General features: G+C 45.2%; 1 protein-coding gene across 1 annotated transcript in view; it reads left to right on the top strand.

Annotated features, from left to right (window-relative positions):
• Positions 1–91: 91 nt before the first annotated feature.
• Positions 92–19,304, top strand: part of LOC311195486 (ankyrin repeat and KH domain-containing protein 1-like) — a gene marked incomplete at its 5' end in the record, with an annotated part of 107,659 nt that continues 88,446 nt past the window's right edge. The window contains one exon of the mRNA XM_084268890.1: positions 92–647. Within this exon, the coding sequence (XP_084125016.1) occupies positions 92–647 (556 nt within the window). The remainder of the gene's footprint in view (positions 648–19,304) is intronic.

The raw sequence follows: 19,304 nt of genomic DNA, 5'->3' as shown, positions 1-19,304 counted from the left end.
AGGGTGTGAGAAGTTAGTGGCGCTGCTGCGGTGCCGTGAGGGGACGGAGACGGCTGGGCTCTGTGAGCGGCGGCGGCTCCGGATCAGCGCGATGCTCACGGACGGCACCGCCGCCCCTCCCGTCGGCGATGAGGAGATCGACTCGGTCGCTCCCCGCGCCCCGCCCGCCGCCGAGCCGCCCGCCGCGGCCGGACCCTCCCCGCTGGGCTTGCGGGCCGTGCGCCTCTTCGGGGAGGCCGGGCCCGGCGGGCCGGGAGGCCCCGGCGCGCCCGCGGCCGGCGAGGCCGCCCTCGACTTCAAGCTGGCGGCCGCCGTGCTGCGGAGCGGGGGGGGCGGCGGCGGCTCCGGCAGCGACGAGGACGAGGTGTCCGAGGTGAGCGATCCTGCCGGCGGGCCCGGCCCTCCCCTCTGCCGCTTCCTGACAGGCCCGGCCAGCGGCTGGGGGCCGGCCCGCCCTCTCGCTCGCCGCGTCGGGCCCGCCGCCGCCAGCGGGGCGCTCGGCGCCGCCTCGGCCGGGCGCGGGGGTCGCGGGCCGAACCCCGGCCGTTCGCACCTCGCCGGTCTGGGCCTACTCGCCGCCGCCGCCGCCATGGGCGTGAGCGGCCGCACCGGAGCCGCGGGGGCGGGGTCCCGTCGGCTCCGCACGGGTAGGGCGGCCCAGGGCCTGCTGCTGAGGCGGGGGGTGGAGGGGGGGGTCTCTCGGCACCGCCGCGCCTCCCGGCGGGCCCCGGGGAAAGGGGGTTGGGCGCCCCGCCTGCTCCCTCCTGGGGCTCGCCTTTGCCTCTGTGCGTGTGGAGGGTGGGGGAAAAGATGTCTCCCGTGCTGCTGCCTCCTGACCTCTAGGAGTGGTTTCCACTTTGAACCAGGTTTGGAGGAGGAGGAGGTGAGATCCTCCACCCAGCGGAGAACAAAGTAACGCCTCCGGTCCCCGGTATTGCCTCCCTAGGCTCGGGAGGGAGGATAAGGAATTCCCAGGCCCTGCTAAATCCCGTCTGTGTACACACACACACACACACACACACACTTTTGTGTAAGAGAAATATTTCTTACCCAACAAGATGGAAGAGGAGAACGGAGGTGACTTCTTTTGATCTTCCAAACCTGCTGAGAGTTTGAAGGGAATGGTGTGGGGGAGGGACTGGATCCTTGTCCCAGCCCAGATGGAGCACTGGTGGGCCTTTAAAGTAGCAACTAGCACTGCTTTACGTAGCTTAGGGAGAGAAGATAAATTGAGGCTTCTATCTGTCTCTACCACTATCTCATCCCATACTGAGGGGTGAATCTTATTTCCTTAGTTGTCCCTTAGAAAGAAGACCATGATGGTAGCCCTCATGTAGTCTGAGTAGCAAGCAGGAGAAGGTGGCTTGCACTCAGGAGCTTGCTGGGTTTCTGATGTTCTATACTTATGTGCCCTTTGCCTGAGGAAGAAGATGGTAGGCAAAGTGATACATGCCACATTCTTTCTTTTGGGCCCTGGAGTGGGTACTTTAGTGTGTGTCTACATTTCTTCTGAAGAGATGGGAAGAATAGGGGCCTGCATTCATCCTCCAGTGTCTAAACTTCTTGTCTTCAGTTGATGATGCTCTTTGTCCAGCCTTCCTGATAGGTCTTGTCTGAATAAAAAAGTGACTGAACTGATGTAGGCCCACGTTTGCACTTTGCTTGTGACCATCTAACCTAAGTTAGAGACAGTGTGAAGAGCAGGACATTAAACTAGAAATCTGATGGTCAGGCAGGTGAATGCTTGTGTGTGAGTGTTGCTTGCATGATTGGTATCCTGAGCACGGGGTGACATCTGATTACATGTTGAAGTACATCCATGTTTTGGGCAACTGGGGGAGCAGTAGGTAGAGCAGGACACAAGTAAGTTACAAGTTAGGAGTTTCTGCTCTCTAGGATGTCTTTTATGTCCTATTTTAATGTGTCTGTGAAGATACAAAGCAGTGTTTACAGAACCTGGGAAATGTTGGGAAATGAGCTTTATCAGAGGGCTTGTGGCCCTTCAGGAGATGAGCAGAGAAAGCTTATCCTTTTGAACCTGCCCCATCGTTTAGAGGATGTGAAGGTTGAACAGCTACAGTGTTTACTAGGTGCTCTGTTGGCATTTTGACTAATAGCAAGTGTGAAGAAAGACGGCCTGTTATAAATAATGTGTCTGTCAGGCTGGTGTGGAGGTCAGAAAAGTTCTCAAACAGCTGTTAAAGTAAAACTACTCATTTGAAAAAAAAAAACAACTGGGAGAAGCTTTCTCATTTAAAATATATAATTAAAAAAAAAAGTTGGGATTAAAACACTTTGAGGCTTCCAAAATACATGTAGAGGAATTGGGCTGATCTGGCTGGGGAGTTCTTGTCCTGTGTGTGTGATGCTGGAGAGTAACCTGGGGAGGAAGCATGGGTGGGTGGGATGTGCCGTGCAGCATCGCTGGACTACAGGGTATGGCTAGAAGGGCCAGCAGTATATTTTTAGTTTTGTTTTTCCCCTGTATGTATGAGGAATAAAGAAGCACCTGTTTTTGGGAGGGGGGTGTGGGGTGGGTTTTGGTGGGGTTTTCTTTTTTTTTTTTGTTTAAACAAAAGGCACTGAATCCCCTGGGATGGAATATTGCAATCCTTGAACAGCACTGCTTTGAAAACCCAGTGACTGTTTGGACTGTGGTCTTGTGCCATGAGTCACTGATTTGGGTGTATGCCTTTACCAGTGAGTGGAATTAGTGAGGACTAGAAGGGAGAATTAAAATAAATAAAGTGAGCATTTCCCATGCTGCCTTGTTCTGTGGTGGTTTTTTTTTTCCTTTTTTCTACTTTTGAAGCCATAAAAATAATGGGTCAGTATTTTGTAGGCTCTGCTGTCTCTGTGGTGGTATTAAGGCTTTGTATACTTGTATTAGTCTGAGTTTAATACACTAAAATAATTGGATTAGTCAGTGGCAAATTAGAAAAGAAAATCATCGGGGAAGTACAGGAGGAGTAGTAGTGAAGTGTTTATCTGGAGAAGGAAGAGAGTAAAGTATTTTAACTTTTTTTTTAAAATGTATTGCATTTCCTGCATAAGATCTTCATGTAGATTACAGCAGGAGCACTGTCCCCATGTGATAGATGAAGGCAGTGAAGAGACTGCACCATGTTTGTCCTGCCTCTGGTCTCCCAGCTCAGTGTCCACTGTGGCAGTCACCAGTCAGCTCCCCAGCTGGGAAGCCGGGGGCTGCGGCGGCTCCTCTGGATGAGCTGTGTCAGGTCTGGGAGGTGAAATTGAAATGCAGCTGGATAAAGTATTTTTCTAGAATTACCAGTTAAAATTATCACATGCAAATGGGAACAGTTGCAAGCTGAAGCATGCCTTTGGACATGGAGGGACAGGGCTGGGAGGCTTCCTGCCGTTTCTGTTCAGAACAGAAGCCTGGGTGTTTGGAGAACTCTCCACTGCCAGTTGCAGTCTGAGAGGTGAGATGGCTTTGACACTGGTGTAAATAGCTGCTTGGTTGCCTTCTGAGCTTGATCAGGGTCTGGACACAGCCTGCAACATGTTGAGAGGGAGATTTTTGTTGTAATTTTGAATGTATTACTGCTGCTCCTGATTATTATGTGTTTTTTTTTTTGCTGGCACTCAATGCCCATGCCTTTAGCACCACTTTAAGCAGCCTCCTCTGAACTAGCTGTGCAGGCAGTAGGTGGAGGGGGGTGTGTGCAGGCTGGGCAGCCATTGACAGTGCACCTCTGGGAAGCCCATGGAGTCCTCAGTGGCTGAGTGAGGGCTTTAGGCCACAGAGCACATGGGTTCTTACTGAGACCCACCGTGGCAGAAGGCTGGGCTGCAGAAATGGGGAGTTGAAGCAAGTGATAAATGTGGCAGCCTTAGTGCTCGCAGGGCTGTGTGGTTTGCTGATCTGTTGTAAATCAAGTAGGAGAAGCCAGCTGTGCTGACAGAAGTACAGGAGGATCTTGGAGCTCAGTTCAGTAAGTGGCTTTTGGCTGTGAGTGTAGAAATGCAGCAAGTCTCTCATGTTCTGTAATTCAAGGGCTTGGAGGCCTTGGATGGCAACTGGAGCTCCCCCACCCCTTGGCTGTGGAGTCAACTCGGCTCTCGGCTTCCTGCTCTGGAGCGGGCTGCCTACCTCCACCAGCTTGCCTTACTTAAGCCTGTACCTATTGCATAAGCCTCTGGGGATATTTACATAAAGCATAATTAAAAATCAGACATAACCTACCTCCTACAATGAGTAGAATTAATAGTTGAATGGCATGTGCTCCAGATCAGTTCAGCACTTGGAGATTTTGTCTGGGGCTTAATCTTAATTTTCTTAATTTTTAAACTGGGTTTTGAATTCAGACTAAATACACACGTTGTTCACTAACATAGCAATGACTTTGCCAATTTGAAATGAACCATCTTAACGTGGCACTGCTGCTCGTATACAAGATACTGTTGACTTCTGAGGTTAATTCAATGCTTGCAAATTTAAGCTTTCTGTGTTTTAAATACTGTAAGTAGTGGCATTTTCTTGGCCATTCAAAAATCTGATGTAAAACCAGATTTGAAAGAGTTAGGAGAAATAAGAGGTGGGACAAACTGGAAAATATTCTTCAATAATTACTCACTGATTAGAAAACATTGAGAGATAATGGGTTTGGTTTTCAAAAGTATTGAGATGATGTCTAAGGATGCAGAAAGCTGATTAGCAGGGTGTTTGTTCATTGCCAGCTTGATTAGACATCTTAATTGTTGGAAAAATTGCAGTGGGTATCAATAACTTTGAAAGCCTGGCCTGTGGTAGCCAGAAAGAGTCTATCTAGCTCTGGGAGCTGCTCTTCACTCCTGCTTTGGGATGAACTGATTTCTGAAGTTCCTCGCAGAACTCCGGTTTCCTTCCCTGCAGTTTGACCCAGTTGCTTGCATGACCTAAAATAAATGTCAGCAATCGCCTCCTAATGATAGGTGTAGAGAGAAAAGATGCAAATACTACTGTATAATTATATAAATATGTGGTGCAGCCCCTTGGGAAAGAGAGATTGACCAAATTTAGCAGAACATCTATATTTAGTTACAAATTTGCACATAGGTTTCACTAGTCAACTAGTTACAGTCTGGGGGGGTGGGGTGTGGGGGGGGTGGGTTTGTTTGAGCATTGTGACAAGGCTGGTGAATCACCAGTTCTTGTGTTCTGATAAATTTGGGCTACCTAGCTGCTCCCTTGTGGTCTTCATATTGGGATGCTCTCCTCTCTCCCCATCTTCAAGGAGCCTGAAAATACCCCTGTAAGGACAGGGGGATGATGCTGTTGTAACTTTGTTGGTGCTTAGTGCTTGAGTCACCCCTGGGGTATTCACTTAAATCAAGTGTGGAAGGAAGGAGGGTGTAAAGGCACTCCTTGTTCTGTGCATGCACACAGCCTGGCCTCCAAAATGAGGAGCAGCAACAGCACTGAACTGATGTGCTTGCTGAAGGAGTTTAAAACTGGGGTTTGAACTGGGGCCTGGACCCTGCAGGTGAGGAGGCTGCCTAACTTTGATCTCAGTGGGTCATTGTGTGTTACTGTAACAGTATGAATGTTCCTTGTAAGTATCAAGCTGTTGTTGGGAGGGTAAAACTAACTCTTGGATTTAAACCAGAGTCAAGTCTGACCTCTAAGAGAGGTTTATTGTTCCATATATAAAATGTAAAACTTCATGAAGCAAGCAAAATAACTTCTACATCTGTTCTGGTGCCTATTTGCAGGACTCAGTGTTTAAGCTGTGAAGCCTCCATCTTCAGTAGAGTGCTTTCATTTTCCTTTCCTGATAGCAGCCCATGTGCCATGCAAATACCATCTCAGCTCCTCAAGTAAAGCTTATCTCCCTAATGGGAATGGTTATGTGAGGAATGGGATACAGTAAGCAGAACTTCAGAAATCATTGACTTGTTCAAGTCCTTGTGTAAATTTAGGAAGTTTTTGAATAGCTCCTGGCTTCAGGGGTTATCTTAAACAGAAACCTTGTCATTGATACCTCGTTTGACCTTGGTCTTCTATGATAAACTGAAGATTAGTTTAACTTTCCCATTGTACCAACAGTTCTTTGCAGTAACCTTGTTCCCACAGTCTGTGCAATAAAGCCGTGCTGCCTCTGAGTAAGAGGGGGGCAAAATGGGTACAGGTATATGAATATTTGGATTTAAGGATTCATTGAGTTACTATGATAGGCTTGTGTGAGCTCTGACCTTTTGATATCCCTTGTTAATAGCTAGTTTCTGGGGGGTTAGTTGGTTTTGTTCTCCTCTGACATCAAGGTCTCCCTTTTTCTTGTCGAGGTGCAAAGATTTCATGTCATGTATTTCTGGAGGAATGCTGAGCAAGTGACACTTATGGAAATTCATCCTATGGGAGGATAATGTCTTCCTTTCACTCTTGCAACTCATTACTTAATGTTACCTAAGAAAATATTATCGGAAAGTCTTATAAAAATCTGTTGAGTTTTCTCAGATTTTGTAGCACTGTGCATCTTCAGTTTAAATGCACACAGAAAACCATGTTACAGTAACATAGAAAAGACTTGGTGCTGTGCTGGATGCTGTTACTGCTTAATTGTTTTTCATGGGATGAGACTGCTTACTCATCTTTGCTTTTAAGAGGGAGTTGTGCTGCAGATTGTTTTCCAAACTTCGACTCGTGATTAGCTCTTCCAAAGCGTGCCAGAATCTGGAGCAAAAGTGTCCTAGTGCTGAGAGGGGTTACTCACAGCTGAGCTCCTGGGCTGTACTTGTCAGAATGCAGCTGGTGAGTGAGAAGGAATGTGTGTGGCTGGCCCTTCTGAGCAAGGGAGGTCTTGAGAATTACCTAACTGTATGCCTATACCTCAGGAAAAGGGATTCCTCATTTGTGAAGGAAAAAACTCCGTGTTTTACTGGTTGTTGGACAGTGGGAGAGCTGAAAAGCACCTCTTGTGCCCGTTTCATGGGCGTTAAGCTTCAGCCAGGTCTGTAAGTTATTCTTACTAGCCTTCAGTAAAACCTAGAGATTACTAATTAACTAAGATTTTCTTCTAGGAAAATCCCTGACCCTGTTGAACTCTTCCCTTTCCAAAATAATGAATAAAACTAATGGTGTCACATGGTGGGTAGGTAATAAATTGGTTGTATTTGGAAGCCAAGGGAAAAAACAGAGATCAGCTTTCAGGGCTGAATGGGGTGTACTTCTGAGACACATTCCTCATCATGATGGCTTCAGAGCATCATCACCTGTTTGGAGTATGTGTTCACCCACAGTGTGACAAGGTGGCCAGAGGAGAAGGGACTCTCTGAAGTGGATACTCAGCATCTTGGATTTGTTGGGCTAAACTCAGTACCTTGTATTAATGTACATATTTTCATTGGGGTTTTTTCTTAAAATCACTACATTTCAGTGCTCTGTCACAGCTACACCTCAAGTTTACAGCGGCTGATACTTTAGGTGGGGATTTCTGCTCTGTTGTTAATGATGATAGTTTCTTTTAAATGGCTAACTGATGGATGGGTAGTCACACTGTGGTTTCTGCTGGTTTTGCAGTAGTAGAGCATGCACAGGCCTGTTTGTACAGGCCTTGAAAAAACAGCTACTGCTAACCTCAGCTCTAAGGAGAGCAGAGAGCCCAGTAGGATTTTCAGTTTGGTGTGAGCCACTAGATAACTCCCAAGTTAATTAGTCACTGTAAATGCTGAGACTCCTCTCTTGTCTGAAACACACAGGTTGGCCTGAGAACAGGTGATTGAATTACTAGACTGGGCTGCATTGACTGGATCCACTTGTATGATTTTTATTTTTTTGGGTGGGGTGTGTGTGTTCTTGTTGAGCACCATGTCCCTTTGGATTGATAGAAGATCTTAAAAGGTCATTCCCAGGAAGGTGGCTTAGAAAACTTTCCATCATGGGTGGGTGTGAGATTTTCTGTCAGCAAACAAATGCATTTGTTCATCTTCTGTTTTGAAGCTTCCTTCACTTGGATTTAATATCTGAGCAGGGATCCCACACAGCAAACCCTGGTTAAGTGGGTGCAATAATCCTGCTTCAGTGTTCTGATTTGTCAGAATATAAGCTACACCTTTAAAGTGAGGGAAGCAGAGGGGTTGCTTCTGTAGGAAGAGGAGGGAATCTTAAAGCATGTGGGGAAGATGGAGTACTGAAAATGTGCTTCAGAGCAGACTGAGAGTATTGGGAAATGAGTGCTTAGTGTAAGTGATGTTTATTTTTGTAAGATTTACTGTTTTCTGCTCAATGGTTTTCTTCAGTATTATGACTATAGATGTCAAGAACAGGCACTTGATTTGCTGGGATTCACCTGAATTTTAAATAGACTTCAGGTGTCAGTTTCAGTTCAGTTGCAGCTCTTTTCTGCAAAAGATTCTCTGGTACATCAGGAAAACTCAGTCATAATTCTTTTTGTTGGACACTGAATATGTGATGGCTGCAGGCTGTTTTTTTAACAGTTGGGGGGTTTTTTTAGTAGTGACTGAGAAGAGTAATGCTTTCTTTTCTGCTACACAGAGAGACTTTTCAATATTGCCTCTTATATCAAGAGGACTCAACCTGTGTGTTCTGTTGCTTTGGTTTTTTGGGGGGGTTAACTGTGGGTGCAGTTGTGTCTTGGGCTTATTGTTGTGAACAGTGTTTTAATGAATTGGAAATGTATTGTTTGTGGAAGAACCATAAACCAGACAGCTCTCTCCAGAGGCATGTGGTAGCGTGTAGTTTGTAGCATTCAAAACTAGTTGAATTGGCATAAGGATATCTTGTGTCAGTTGACTTCTTTAGGAGGGAAGTCCAGAGGAGGCCATGAAGATGATCAGGGGACTGGAGCATCTCTCCTGTGAAGCCAGGCTGAGGGAGTTGGGGTTGTTCAGCCTGGAGAAGAGAAGGCTCCAGGGGGACCTTGTAGTGGCCTCCCAGTCCCTGAAAGGTGCCCGTAAGGAAGCTGTGGCAGAACTGTTCCCAAGGGCATGGAGTGATAGGATGAGGGGCGATGGTTTAAACTGGAAAAGGGGAGATTCAGGGCATTACCTCAACACGAGGGTGGCAGATCCCTGGCACAGGCTGCCCAGAGAGGTGTTGGAGGCCCCATCCCTGGAGACATTCAAGGTCAGGCTTGATGGGGCTCTGAGTGACCGGATCTAGTGAAGATGTCCCTGCCCACTGCAGGGGGTCAGACTGGATGGCTTTGAAGGTCCCTTCCAACCTAACCCATTCTGTGATTGTAAGTTAGTTAAGTGGTTAAACTTCTGTGAACCATTTGACAGGTACTGGCTCTACATTTAGTATTGGCGCAAGGAAACAGTGCAGTCTCTGGCATGGAAGAGCAGCCCCATAAAGCATGACTTGTGGTGTCCTGCTCTATCTGCATGTTTCAGGTGCTAGCCAACACTTGGAGAACTGACTGCTGACTTGGGGTGCCTGGCCTGAGACCTGTGGCTGGGGGCTGGACGGAGCAGAGAGGTGCTGCCGTACGAGTGTCAGGCCTTTCTGCTTCCTGGCTGTCTTGCCTGTTGTTCTGGTCAGCTTGAGGTGATGCTGAGATCAGTTTGGCTGCATGCTAACACATGGAGAACACGTGGATAGTTTTATCCACAAGCCTTGGATTTGTGGAGTGTACTGTGTATGGAGAGGCACTGTACTTGTCTGCAGTGACAAAGCATACAGGGGTGTCCACCTTTGTTTACACTGTATCTATAGCAGTGTTTGCCAATGAACCTGTGTTTTGGAATGAACTTAGTACAGCCTGGATCCTATAGTCGCCTGTTGCATTATCTGATAATTGCTTAATAGATATTGGAATAAAGGCTGTCCTTTAGATAATCCCACCTCAAGTTAGTCAACTTCCTATTGTAATTGGAGCTTAATAGATTTACATCCCTCCGCTCCCCACCCTCCCAATCTAATTTGCTGCCTGCAATGCTGCTGTTGCAGGCTGCTAAGCAAAGGCTGTGTGAGTGCAATCAGAGATGCTTAAACGTGCGGGGCAGCTGGGTTTGTGGCCGTGCAGGGAGCTGAGCACATCTCATGGCTCGCTCTTCCCAGAAGAATGATGGCCCAGCTTATGGCCTTTGTAAGACCATGAAAAGTGGTAGAAAGTTATTCCCCATGCCTTAAGTTTTCTCCCTCTTTGATGTGCTAAATCAGCCTGTGAAAGTGTCTGATAGCTGCCCAGTGTGTCACAGGGTGAGCAGTTCTGGAAATACTGCTTCAGGTATGCTAGCCTTCCTCTATGGAGGTGGTGATGCCCCCAGGCACCCTCAACTCCCCATGGTTGTTGTGATACTTTGTAATCACAGGATCTGTGGGGCCAGCACTGGAAGATGATCTCTTGGTGATTTGCAGATCTTGGTGGTTTCTGTCTTGGACTGACATCACTTCTTATGTTTTATGTTGAAGAAACTTCGGAAATGACAGTTCAAGCCTAACAAAGCAAGGATGGTCTTGTGTCCTCAATGATGTCTGAATTGTTCTTTACATTGCTTAGATGTTGTTCTTATGTGCTGTCTCTAAAATACCTCTCAAATGTTTTGGGTTTTTTTCCCCTCTAGTGTTGAAGTGCCAGGAAAGAGCAGGGTGCTGGGGTCCTGCTGAAAAGCTCTGTGAAAATACCTGCCTTTGTGGATGTCTCCCTCTTTCAGGTTCAATAGATGGCATAACAGTAGTGCAAGGAAGCTACCTGCTGCAGGTGCAGAAATGTTTGGCTGGCATGGCTGGGGTTGGAGGTGGCAGTGTTAAAAGTACATCTTAAGGTAAACCAAAACCAGGCCTTTTGCTGGTGTGAAGAGTCTACACCAGGGGTGTAGTGGTGGCCTTGTCACAGGAAGCTCCTCAGTGCCATGTCAGTGACAGAGTCCTTTACAAATAATTATTCCAAGGAGAAAGTAACAGTTGTGAGGCTGACGCTCTTTAAATTCCACGTGCAAAGGGGTTCGATGGCAAATGTGAGAAATAAACTCACTTTCAGTATTGACTTAGTGTTACAGTCACTCAGTTCCTGCCAGCATCCCCCAAAATGTTTCAAGCACAGGTACAAGTAGTAGTTAGAGATTGGCATTCAGCAGGATAAAGGATGTGACAACATAAACTGTAAGAGGTTAGTTTTATCAGACAAAACCACAATAGCTTCCTAGCGTGATCCTAAATCAACACTGAACATCTTGTTGAATAATTATGGAATGAAAATAGTTCCAACTTCATCAGCATGAACTTGCAGCCTGATCTCCAGGCCTGTATCAGCCCTAGGGAAGCAAAGATCCTGCTGCATCTGTTCAGATTTGTTTAGACCTATGTCTGTATAGAATTGTTATAGAAATAGTTAGGAAGGGCTACCTAACACAGGAGATAACCAGGTAGTTGTTTGTTTGCATAATCAATAGGAGTTCAGGAGTCCCAGTCAAGGGTCCTTATGATTTGTAGACTCTCTCCAAGAAAAGTGTTCCTAGCTCGGTGTGTCTGGAAAATGCAAGCTGAAGGAATTTGTCCTTCCTGCCACTGCTGTTTATGAAGATAGTCTTCCTAGAACTATGAGCTCAGCACCAGTGGAAGAGAAGGTACAACGTGCTGTGTCTGCCTCTGCTCTTACCTGCAGCATGCAGCTAAGACAGGAGGCTTTTCCATCGTCAGTAGCCTGTGTCAGCAACAGGCTATTTGTGAGCTGGGCTATTCTGGGAGAGGTGGTACTTTCTTTTCTTTGCAGGAGTTTAGTGTAAGGGAGATGAGTTTTAGACTTTGTGTTAGAAATGTGTTTCTAACTCTGTATGTCATTGCCCATCTTGCAAGAATTGCTGGCTGGTTGTGATGCTGGTGCTTGCAGAGTCGCTTTTACGTACCCCTGACCCGAGGTAAACTCAGTCGTGGTATGAACATATAAATACTGATGTAGTTGAGCCCAAATAGCTGTGAATGTAGCTGCTGTGGAGGGAGGAACCAGCGGTGTAACTGGATCTGTGGAGCTGTGAGGCTGCTGGAGTCCTTGGCAGGACTTCAGGAAAGGTCCATCGTTCCTCCGGATGAGTGTGTGACATGACGATGTAGTGGTGAGCTGATGTTCAGCACCCTGTCCTCAGAGCCCAGGCAGCCACCAGCTTTTTTTTGGGTTGGATTGGGAATTATTACTAGTTGCAGTTGTTTAGGTAGTTAGAATAATATCTTGGATCCATATGTTACTAATGAGCCTTACCAAGTAAGATGCTTATTAACTGCCCAAAGCAGCTCTCAAAATAATCCAAAAATAGCACAGTGACCGGTTACTCTATCACTGGCTGCAGATCTGATTAGGATAGAGCAGAGGGCCTAAATTTTACCACATGAGCAGTGTATTAAGACTTCCAGGAATGTTAACATGAAGTCTGTTTCAGGTTTTTTTGTTTGGTTTGGGTTTTTTAATGAGGTTTGTTTTTTTTGTTAAAAAATTTTGTTTGATATATTCAGGGTTTCTAATTTTTATATATATTAATAATGTGATCACAGGTCACTGCCATTCACAAGAGAAATCTGATTGATTAGGTAATTTCTTACTCAGTTATTAGTGATAGGTGATCAACCATTCATTCTTTCTTGTATTGTGTGTGAGAAACTGCCTTGACTTACAGAACCATAAAAGTCAGCTGTTCTGACTTGGAAAGCATGGACACTTGTTCTGTGGCACCACCACGGTGCAGCTACTCACATGTGGATTTTCAGTATTTCCACACTCCATTTCTGTTTGTGCTATGGGCATGTGATTAAGCTCTTACTAAAGTCAAAACAAAACCTAAAAATTGATGCTCAAAATGTGCAGAGATAATGAAAGCAGCTGCCTTCTTTCTTTTGCTGTGATATAAAGCTAAGAAGAAAATAATGTATATGAAGCAAGATTTCTGTATGACACTTTAACTGTGTGAGATCCTTGGGAGTACAGTTGCGAACCTAAAGCAGAGCTGGAAGGTGGTAAGACTGGAGTGGTGGAAAGCACAGACTGCACCCTTGCTACCCAGCTTGTACCCTAAATAAAAGCTCTATCTGTAAGTAGCATTTGCATAATTGATGTTAGAGACAGACTTTTTTTAAGAGGTTCCTGTAAGCAAAACGTACTTCCCATTGGTAGGGGAGAGAAGTTCCATGCAAATTGATAAGAGTATTTGTGAATGGTGAATTAAGACCAGTTCAGGTTCAAGAGGTGCATTGTTACAGGTAATGTCCTCTCAATATATAGTGTTGAACTGGGGGGCCAGCAGGTGGGGAGAAAACGGTCCGTGAAGCCCGAGGTTTAAAACTTGCAGCAGGACAGGAAGGGTTCTGGGAGGCTGATGCCTGGCTTTGCCTGGGTGTTTTCAGGCTGCTCCTGAGGCTGGAAGTTCAGGCTTGCAAGAAGCTGCTTTGAACCTTCCTGCAGTGCTTGTTTGTCAGTTGAGTTGCATGAGGTGGGGTGTTCACCTTGCCTGGCCTGGCTGTACAGGGAGGGCTGCTGGTAGGTGCATCGAAAAGGGAAAAGTCCATTAGTGTCACGACACATGAGTGTCACTCACACAGTGGGGTTTCTGCTGGCTGCTGGGTCACACAAACACCATTGCAGTATGAAGAATATTTCTGGCAGAGTGTCTGGGGGGTTTGGGGGTGGCAGGGAGGGGTGGAGAAGAAAACCCTTGAAGCCCTACGGAGCTAAGGGTGATTTTTTCCAGAAGTCAGATTTGCATTATAGGGGATGCCAGCAGAGTCCTTAAGCTGTCTAGGTGGATATAACCTAGAATTTGAGCTCTGCAGATGGCATTCTTTCTGTAGGGAGATGTTTTGCTGGGAGTTCTGAAGAGCTCTTCTTTGTTTCTAGTAAAAGTCTGTATCACTGGTTTAGGTTGCTAATTTTCCACTTGTTCAAGTCTTTCTCACAGTGACAGTTCTCTCTTCAGGATCATTAGCAGGACTAATCTAGAAGTCTTGCTGCTTCAAGACCTACATCATAGACTAATGTCTTAGCTTTAATATTTGTGCCTTGACATATGGGATGGAATACCTGTAATCCAGCCAGTATCAGGGGTATCCACAGAGATGTAGAACTCGTGTTCTCCCTGATGCTTGTTGTATTCCTGCATTCACCCTGGGCCCCTGGAGTGGCTGGACAGTGTCATCACACTGCAAACCTCTGCCCATCAAAAAGGGGAAGAGATTAACTGAAGCTGATCCCGAATAGCAGTGCTCTGGGTAGTCTCAGGCCTCCTGCTGATGTGTTTCACACAGTGGGATACTTAATGAGTTCGCAGAGGGTCTGATTTGGGGGTTGTTGGGTTTTCTTTTTTTTTGAAGTATAAACCAACCCTTTGTTAGGGTGTTGTGTGATAGGGCTGAGTATGATGATTGTTTACTACTGGGGTGAGAAGGAGAGGGAGAAAGTATTAGGGAAAATAGGAGAACTGGGGCAGGAGGTGGGAAAGGGCAGCAATGTGTGTATAATGAGCATGTCCTGTATCTACAGCATTATTTAAGACACTGATAGTGTTGAACAGATAACATCCAGTTATGAAATAGTGTTTTTACCTTAAAATATTACCGAAAACAGAGGAAACCATTTCTGAACTTAGGACAGATTCTGAAATGTAGTTGTGCTGTCATTAGAGTATGAGTCAGGTATCCTCCTTGTTTACTCTGGCAAGTTGTCATAAAACTACTGTGTGTTCTGTTGAGCAATTCTGTGAGCTCGTAGTTGGAGATCATGTGGGCCACTGGTGGGACGGCATTGCTGCTGCTTGGTTGGAATACCTGCTTGCTTAATTGTTGTATGTATCTGTTCTTGTCTAGAAAACATTAATGACTGGGGTAATGCCACCTGCCAGCTTGGAAACAGATGTTTTGGGTCTGAATTTTAGTCAACTGTCTTGTTTCTACTTGAAGCAGACAAGATCCTTGTGCTACATTAGTTGAAATTACTGTTAAAATAGAACTGAAAGGTACCTTGGGAATCCATGGGGTCCCTCCCTGGGCTCAGATGGGTTCAGCTGTACTGTAGTCATTACTGACAGCTTTTTTTAATAACAAGGTGGACAGGCTTCTGGTGATGAAGATGCTACAGCCTCTTTTAGCAGTCTCTTTTGCTGGTTACCTGTCCAATGTGCATAACATTCTTTCAGTGTTTAATCTGAGTTGCCCATGCTTATAGTTTAAGATTTTGTTAATTGTAATTTTTACAGCAAACAGGTTTTAATGTAGAATTTTTTCTTTTTGTGGATTTCTCTACCTTTTTGCTGATGACCAGATGATTTTTACTGGTGTATCCTATAACCTGTCCAATTAAAACATGATTATGACGGTACAGTTCGTTTGGTTTGTGGGTTTTTTTCTGATATACAAAGTGAAGTATAAAACTTCAACAATAGTAAAATTCTTTTTCTAACTTGGCAAACAGGTTGAATCATTTATTTTGGACCAAGAAGATCTTGATAACCCAGTACTTAAAACCACGTCGGAGTTATTCTTATCGAGCGCTGCAGAAGGTGCGGACTTGAGGACTGTGGATCCAGAAACACAAGCAAGACTAGAAGCCTTACTGGAGGCAGCAGGTAATTTCTTTGGGTGTTATTTTTCTGAACCTTAACTTGTACACAGACCTGTCAACCTGTAGTTTTGACTGTAGCAAAATATTCCCAAGTGTGGAAGTTTACCCTGGTGATAGGGAATAGAACATGGAAAGCAAGCTTAGAGGGGTTGATGGTTGCTTGGTCCATATATATATATATATATATATATATATATATAATAATTCATTGCTGCAGAAATTGACAGGTGAAATACTTGTTTCTCTGTTTTGACTTGCACAAACATATTTTTCTACTCTAGTTCTGATATACTAGTGTTGGCCATACTTAATGTTCATGTTTTGGACCCAGGCTGGATGAACACAGTGCCATTGCAGTTGTTACTGCTGTAGTGAAAACTTAATTAGTTTAAGCCTTTCTAAGGTTTGTCACTCAGGTATTTGCAATGGATTTGAAAATTACTTGTCGGCTTCAAAATTCCAAGGATAAAAAAATGTAAAAACCCTGCTTTGAAACAAATCCTGTTTGATCATTATGGGTGTAAACTGAGTCTGGTGGTAGTTTGCTGAAACTGGAGTATTCAGTCTTCAGCTTTAACTCACTTAAAAGCTAGATAATATTGCATTTGTTTGCAGGTACTTAGATGTAAAGCTGTGTATAGTCCTAAAGGAGAACTTAATTCTGAGAAAGCAAAGGGCTCTCTTCATATTTTGAATTTGAAAACAGTCCAGTTTACAACATAGCACAGCTTTTGTCAGCAGAAACTTGCAGCTGGTTAATATAAGGTGGTCCCCTAAAATTGTTCGAACCTGATGTGACTTGGGGAAAACAGACTGTTTCTAGGATAGTCCAGACACTAAGAGAATTTGGATAATCTAATCCCTTTGTAAACACTTCTTAAAATAAAAATCAGTTTCAGTTTCTGTCATGTACCTGCTGAGTGGTGTGTCCTAAAACCTACTGCTAGCTTTCTAAGTTGTCATTGGTAGTGTTAGGAGGGTGTCAATCCCTAAGGTGTGTGTGCTTACATCTGGGGTTGCATTGTTCAAAATGCTTTCATGGTTGGTAATGAATGTAGGAAGTACCTGTTAGATGCTTCCTTTGGATTTCTGAGAGGTAGTTGGCCATTTGTCCCCAGGATTAGGTGACTTGTTTTTAATCTGAGGTTGCTGTGCTTTGATTCAACGAGTCTTGGTGTAGGTATGTAGAAATGGAATCTGGAAAGAAGAGCAAAAAGGGCAAAAAAGAATTATTGTCTTGGGTGGGGTCTCCATCTCCCCCTCTAAAAAGACTGTATGAAATGAACACCACTTGATTATGGGTGAGATCAGAAGCCTGAAAACACTAGAGGAGGTCCTTTAGTTGAGCACTTGTCCTCCCAACTGTGAATTAAACGCTGAAAATATCATTGGCCCAACCTAAAGGAGACACTGGGAATCCAGCAGCTTATTAAGGAATGCCCTAACTTTCAAGTGAGTCAAAAACCTGCTGGTGTTTCTGGGAGATGATCTGAATCTTCACTAGATTCCTCTGGCTGGTTTGGTTGAAAATACTTTGTAACTTGAAGTGAGCTTCTGGATTTCCATCAGGGTGGCAAAGCAAGTGGCCTTGTGTTAGTACTTTGTGTTGTTTTGCAGGTTGGCAAAAGTGGTTTTTCCTGTGTCTTTTCAGTCACAGTTCAGTCCCCAGTGTGTAGGATGGGTTGCAAAGGTAAATGGCAGGATTCTTGCTTTGCCAAGTAGTTGAGCTGTGGCCTTGTCAGGTGTGATTTCCAGGGTAGCTTGGCCTTCATTGTGATGATCCCCTCTGCTGTGGGAGGCTTAATCCTAATTTACAATGCAGAGGAAAATGGGTGCTGGGGTTTCTCCCATGCAGGGGTTGTGGCTGTGTCATTAGGATCCTAATGAGCATGCTTGCTAAACCAGTTTTGCTCAGTCTTCACAGAATCCTTCTGTGCTGAGATAGCACAGGGACATGCTGGTTATTAATTTGGGAGGTAAGTGCAGGCAGCTGCAGCCAGGTGATGGTGTTACAGAACGATAGAGTGGCTAGGGTGGGAAGGGACCTCAAAGTTCATCTAGTTTCAACCCCCCTACCATGGAGGGGGAACACACCCTTCAGTAGCTGTGCCATCTGTCCATAGTGTGTTGGGTGGGCAACTGGCTGAGGGGTTGGGCCCACAGGGTGCTAGTGAATGGGGTTCCATCTGGCTGGCAGCCAGGCACCAGTGGGGTTCCCCAGGGCTCCATTTCAGCCTGACCCCCCTCACAGGCTCCCTGGGGAAGGGGTCACAGCCCTGAGCTGGGCTGGGGGCAAGAAGTGTCTGGGTCGTGCCCTCAGTGCCAGCTCTGACTTGTCTGGGCCTGTATGGAGCCAGGAGTTGGACTCAATGGTCCATGTGGGTCCCTTCCACCTCTGGAGATTCTATGGTTCTGAAAATATTTGTGTACATTCTGTTTAGCCATCATAAGTGCTGCATAGTTTTTGGCAGTTAAGCTTGGGTTTTTTTCTGGTTCTGAGAGGGCTTAAAATATTTTGTGATTTCTGGATGCTGAGGGTGACAACTTTAATTTTAGCAAGAGGGTTGTGCCTCAACACAGCATCAAATATATGCACACATCCACACAAACAGGCGTTAGAGTCCTTATGTCTGTGAGGTCCTTTGTTAGTGAACAGCCACCTTTAACCTGTCAGTGAGTGTATTATTTCACAAAAAGCTAGTTTTACATACTGAAGGCTGAGAAACTTCAGTGTTCTATGAACATCGTAAATAGGAGTGGTTTTCAGCTTCAGAAATTGAAGATAAACAGTGGAATCCTGGAATTTGGGAAGTTATCGTAGACAAACCATGTCTCTTGTATTCCTTCCTACAGTTTGACTCCTAGTAGCAATGAAGGGATTTATAGGTAAAATAACCTAGAGAAGGAGAATGGAGGTAGTCCTGTTATTCAGGCTGCACTCAAACCAAATCTTAGTATTCTGACAGTGGATTCATCTTCTGCACTAGGAACACTCAGCTCCACTGTTAATTAGAGTACTGTTGGTTTCTTAACATTTTCCAGCTCTGAAGAATCATAGTTCTTTTGTGGGTCTTCAGTAAGGTTGCCTGTTACATTTCCTGTTCAGTGACAGTATCTGGGCTGGATGATGAGAGCTCTTTGCTGCTGGGAATTAATGGCTGTAGTACGTGGAGCCCTTGCCCTTCTTGGCAGGTTCCTCCATGGGTCCCTCTAGAAAAGCTCTTAAAAGGCAAACTCACCCCCAAAGAGCTGGGGAAAGTGTAACATGTTAAAGCTGTTTTGCTTTCAGGTCCTGCCTATTACAGGTATCAGGAAGGGAAATCTGCTTGCTTATGTAGTGCAGTTCTCTTCCTGGAGCACAGGTTGTTTCCCAAAGAGGACAGAGAAAGGTCTTGGTTGAAGCATGTGGTCAAATAAAAACTGCAGTTGCCTGTTCAATGTTTTCTGCACCCAAAGCACAGAACTCCACAGAAAGTTGTAAGATGTCAGAATGTGAATCCTTCAAGTTGAAATACCCTGTTCCTTATGTTTCAGCCAAGTTTTGCTGAGTTTCCTGGAAAGTGACTTAGAACATTACTGACCTGATAGTTTGAGGAGGTTAGCTTGGGTGTGTTTCTTCTCAATCTGAATGTTGAAGCATTTTAATGATGAAGCATCAAAGTGCAGATGCAGAAGAACGTGGTAAAGAAACTGTCTGGCATCAGAGCACTTGCTGTTCCTCTGGAGTATCTACATGGAGAGTTTTATTAGCAGTGAGTTCTGAAGCAGTCCTACTGTTGTTTGTAAAAAGGCTTGCGAGGA

Source organism: Gallinula chloropus (genome assembly GCF_964237585.1).
Source record: "Gallinula chloropus genome assembly, chromosome: 10".
NCBI classification, from domain to species: domain Eukaryota; kingdom Metazoa; phylum Chordata; class Aves; order Gruiformes; family Rallidae; genus Gallinula; species Gallinula chloropus.
This window is presented reverse-complemented; position numbering and strand designations above follow the sequence as displayed.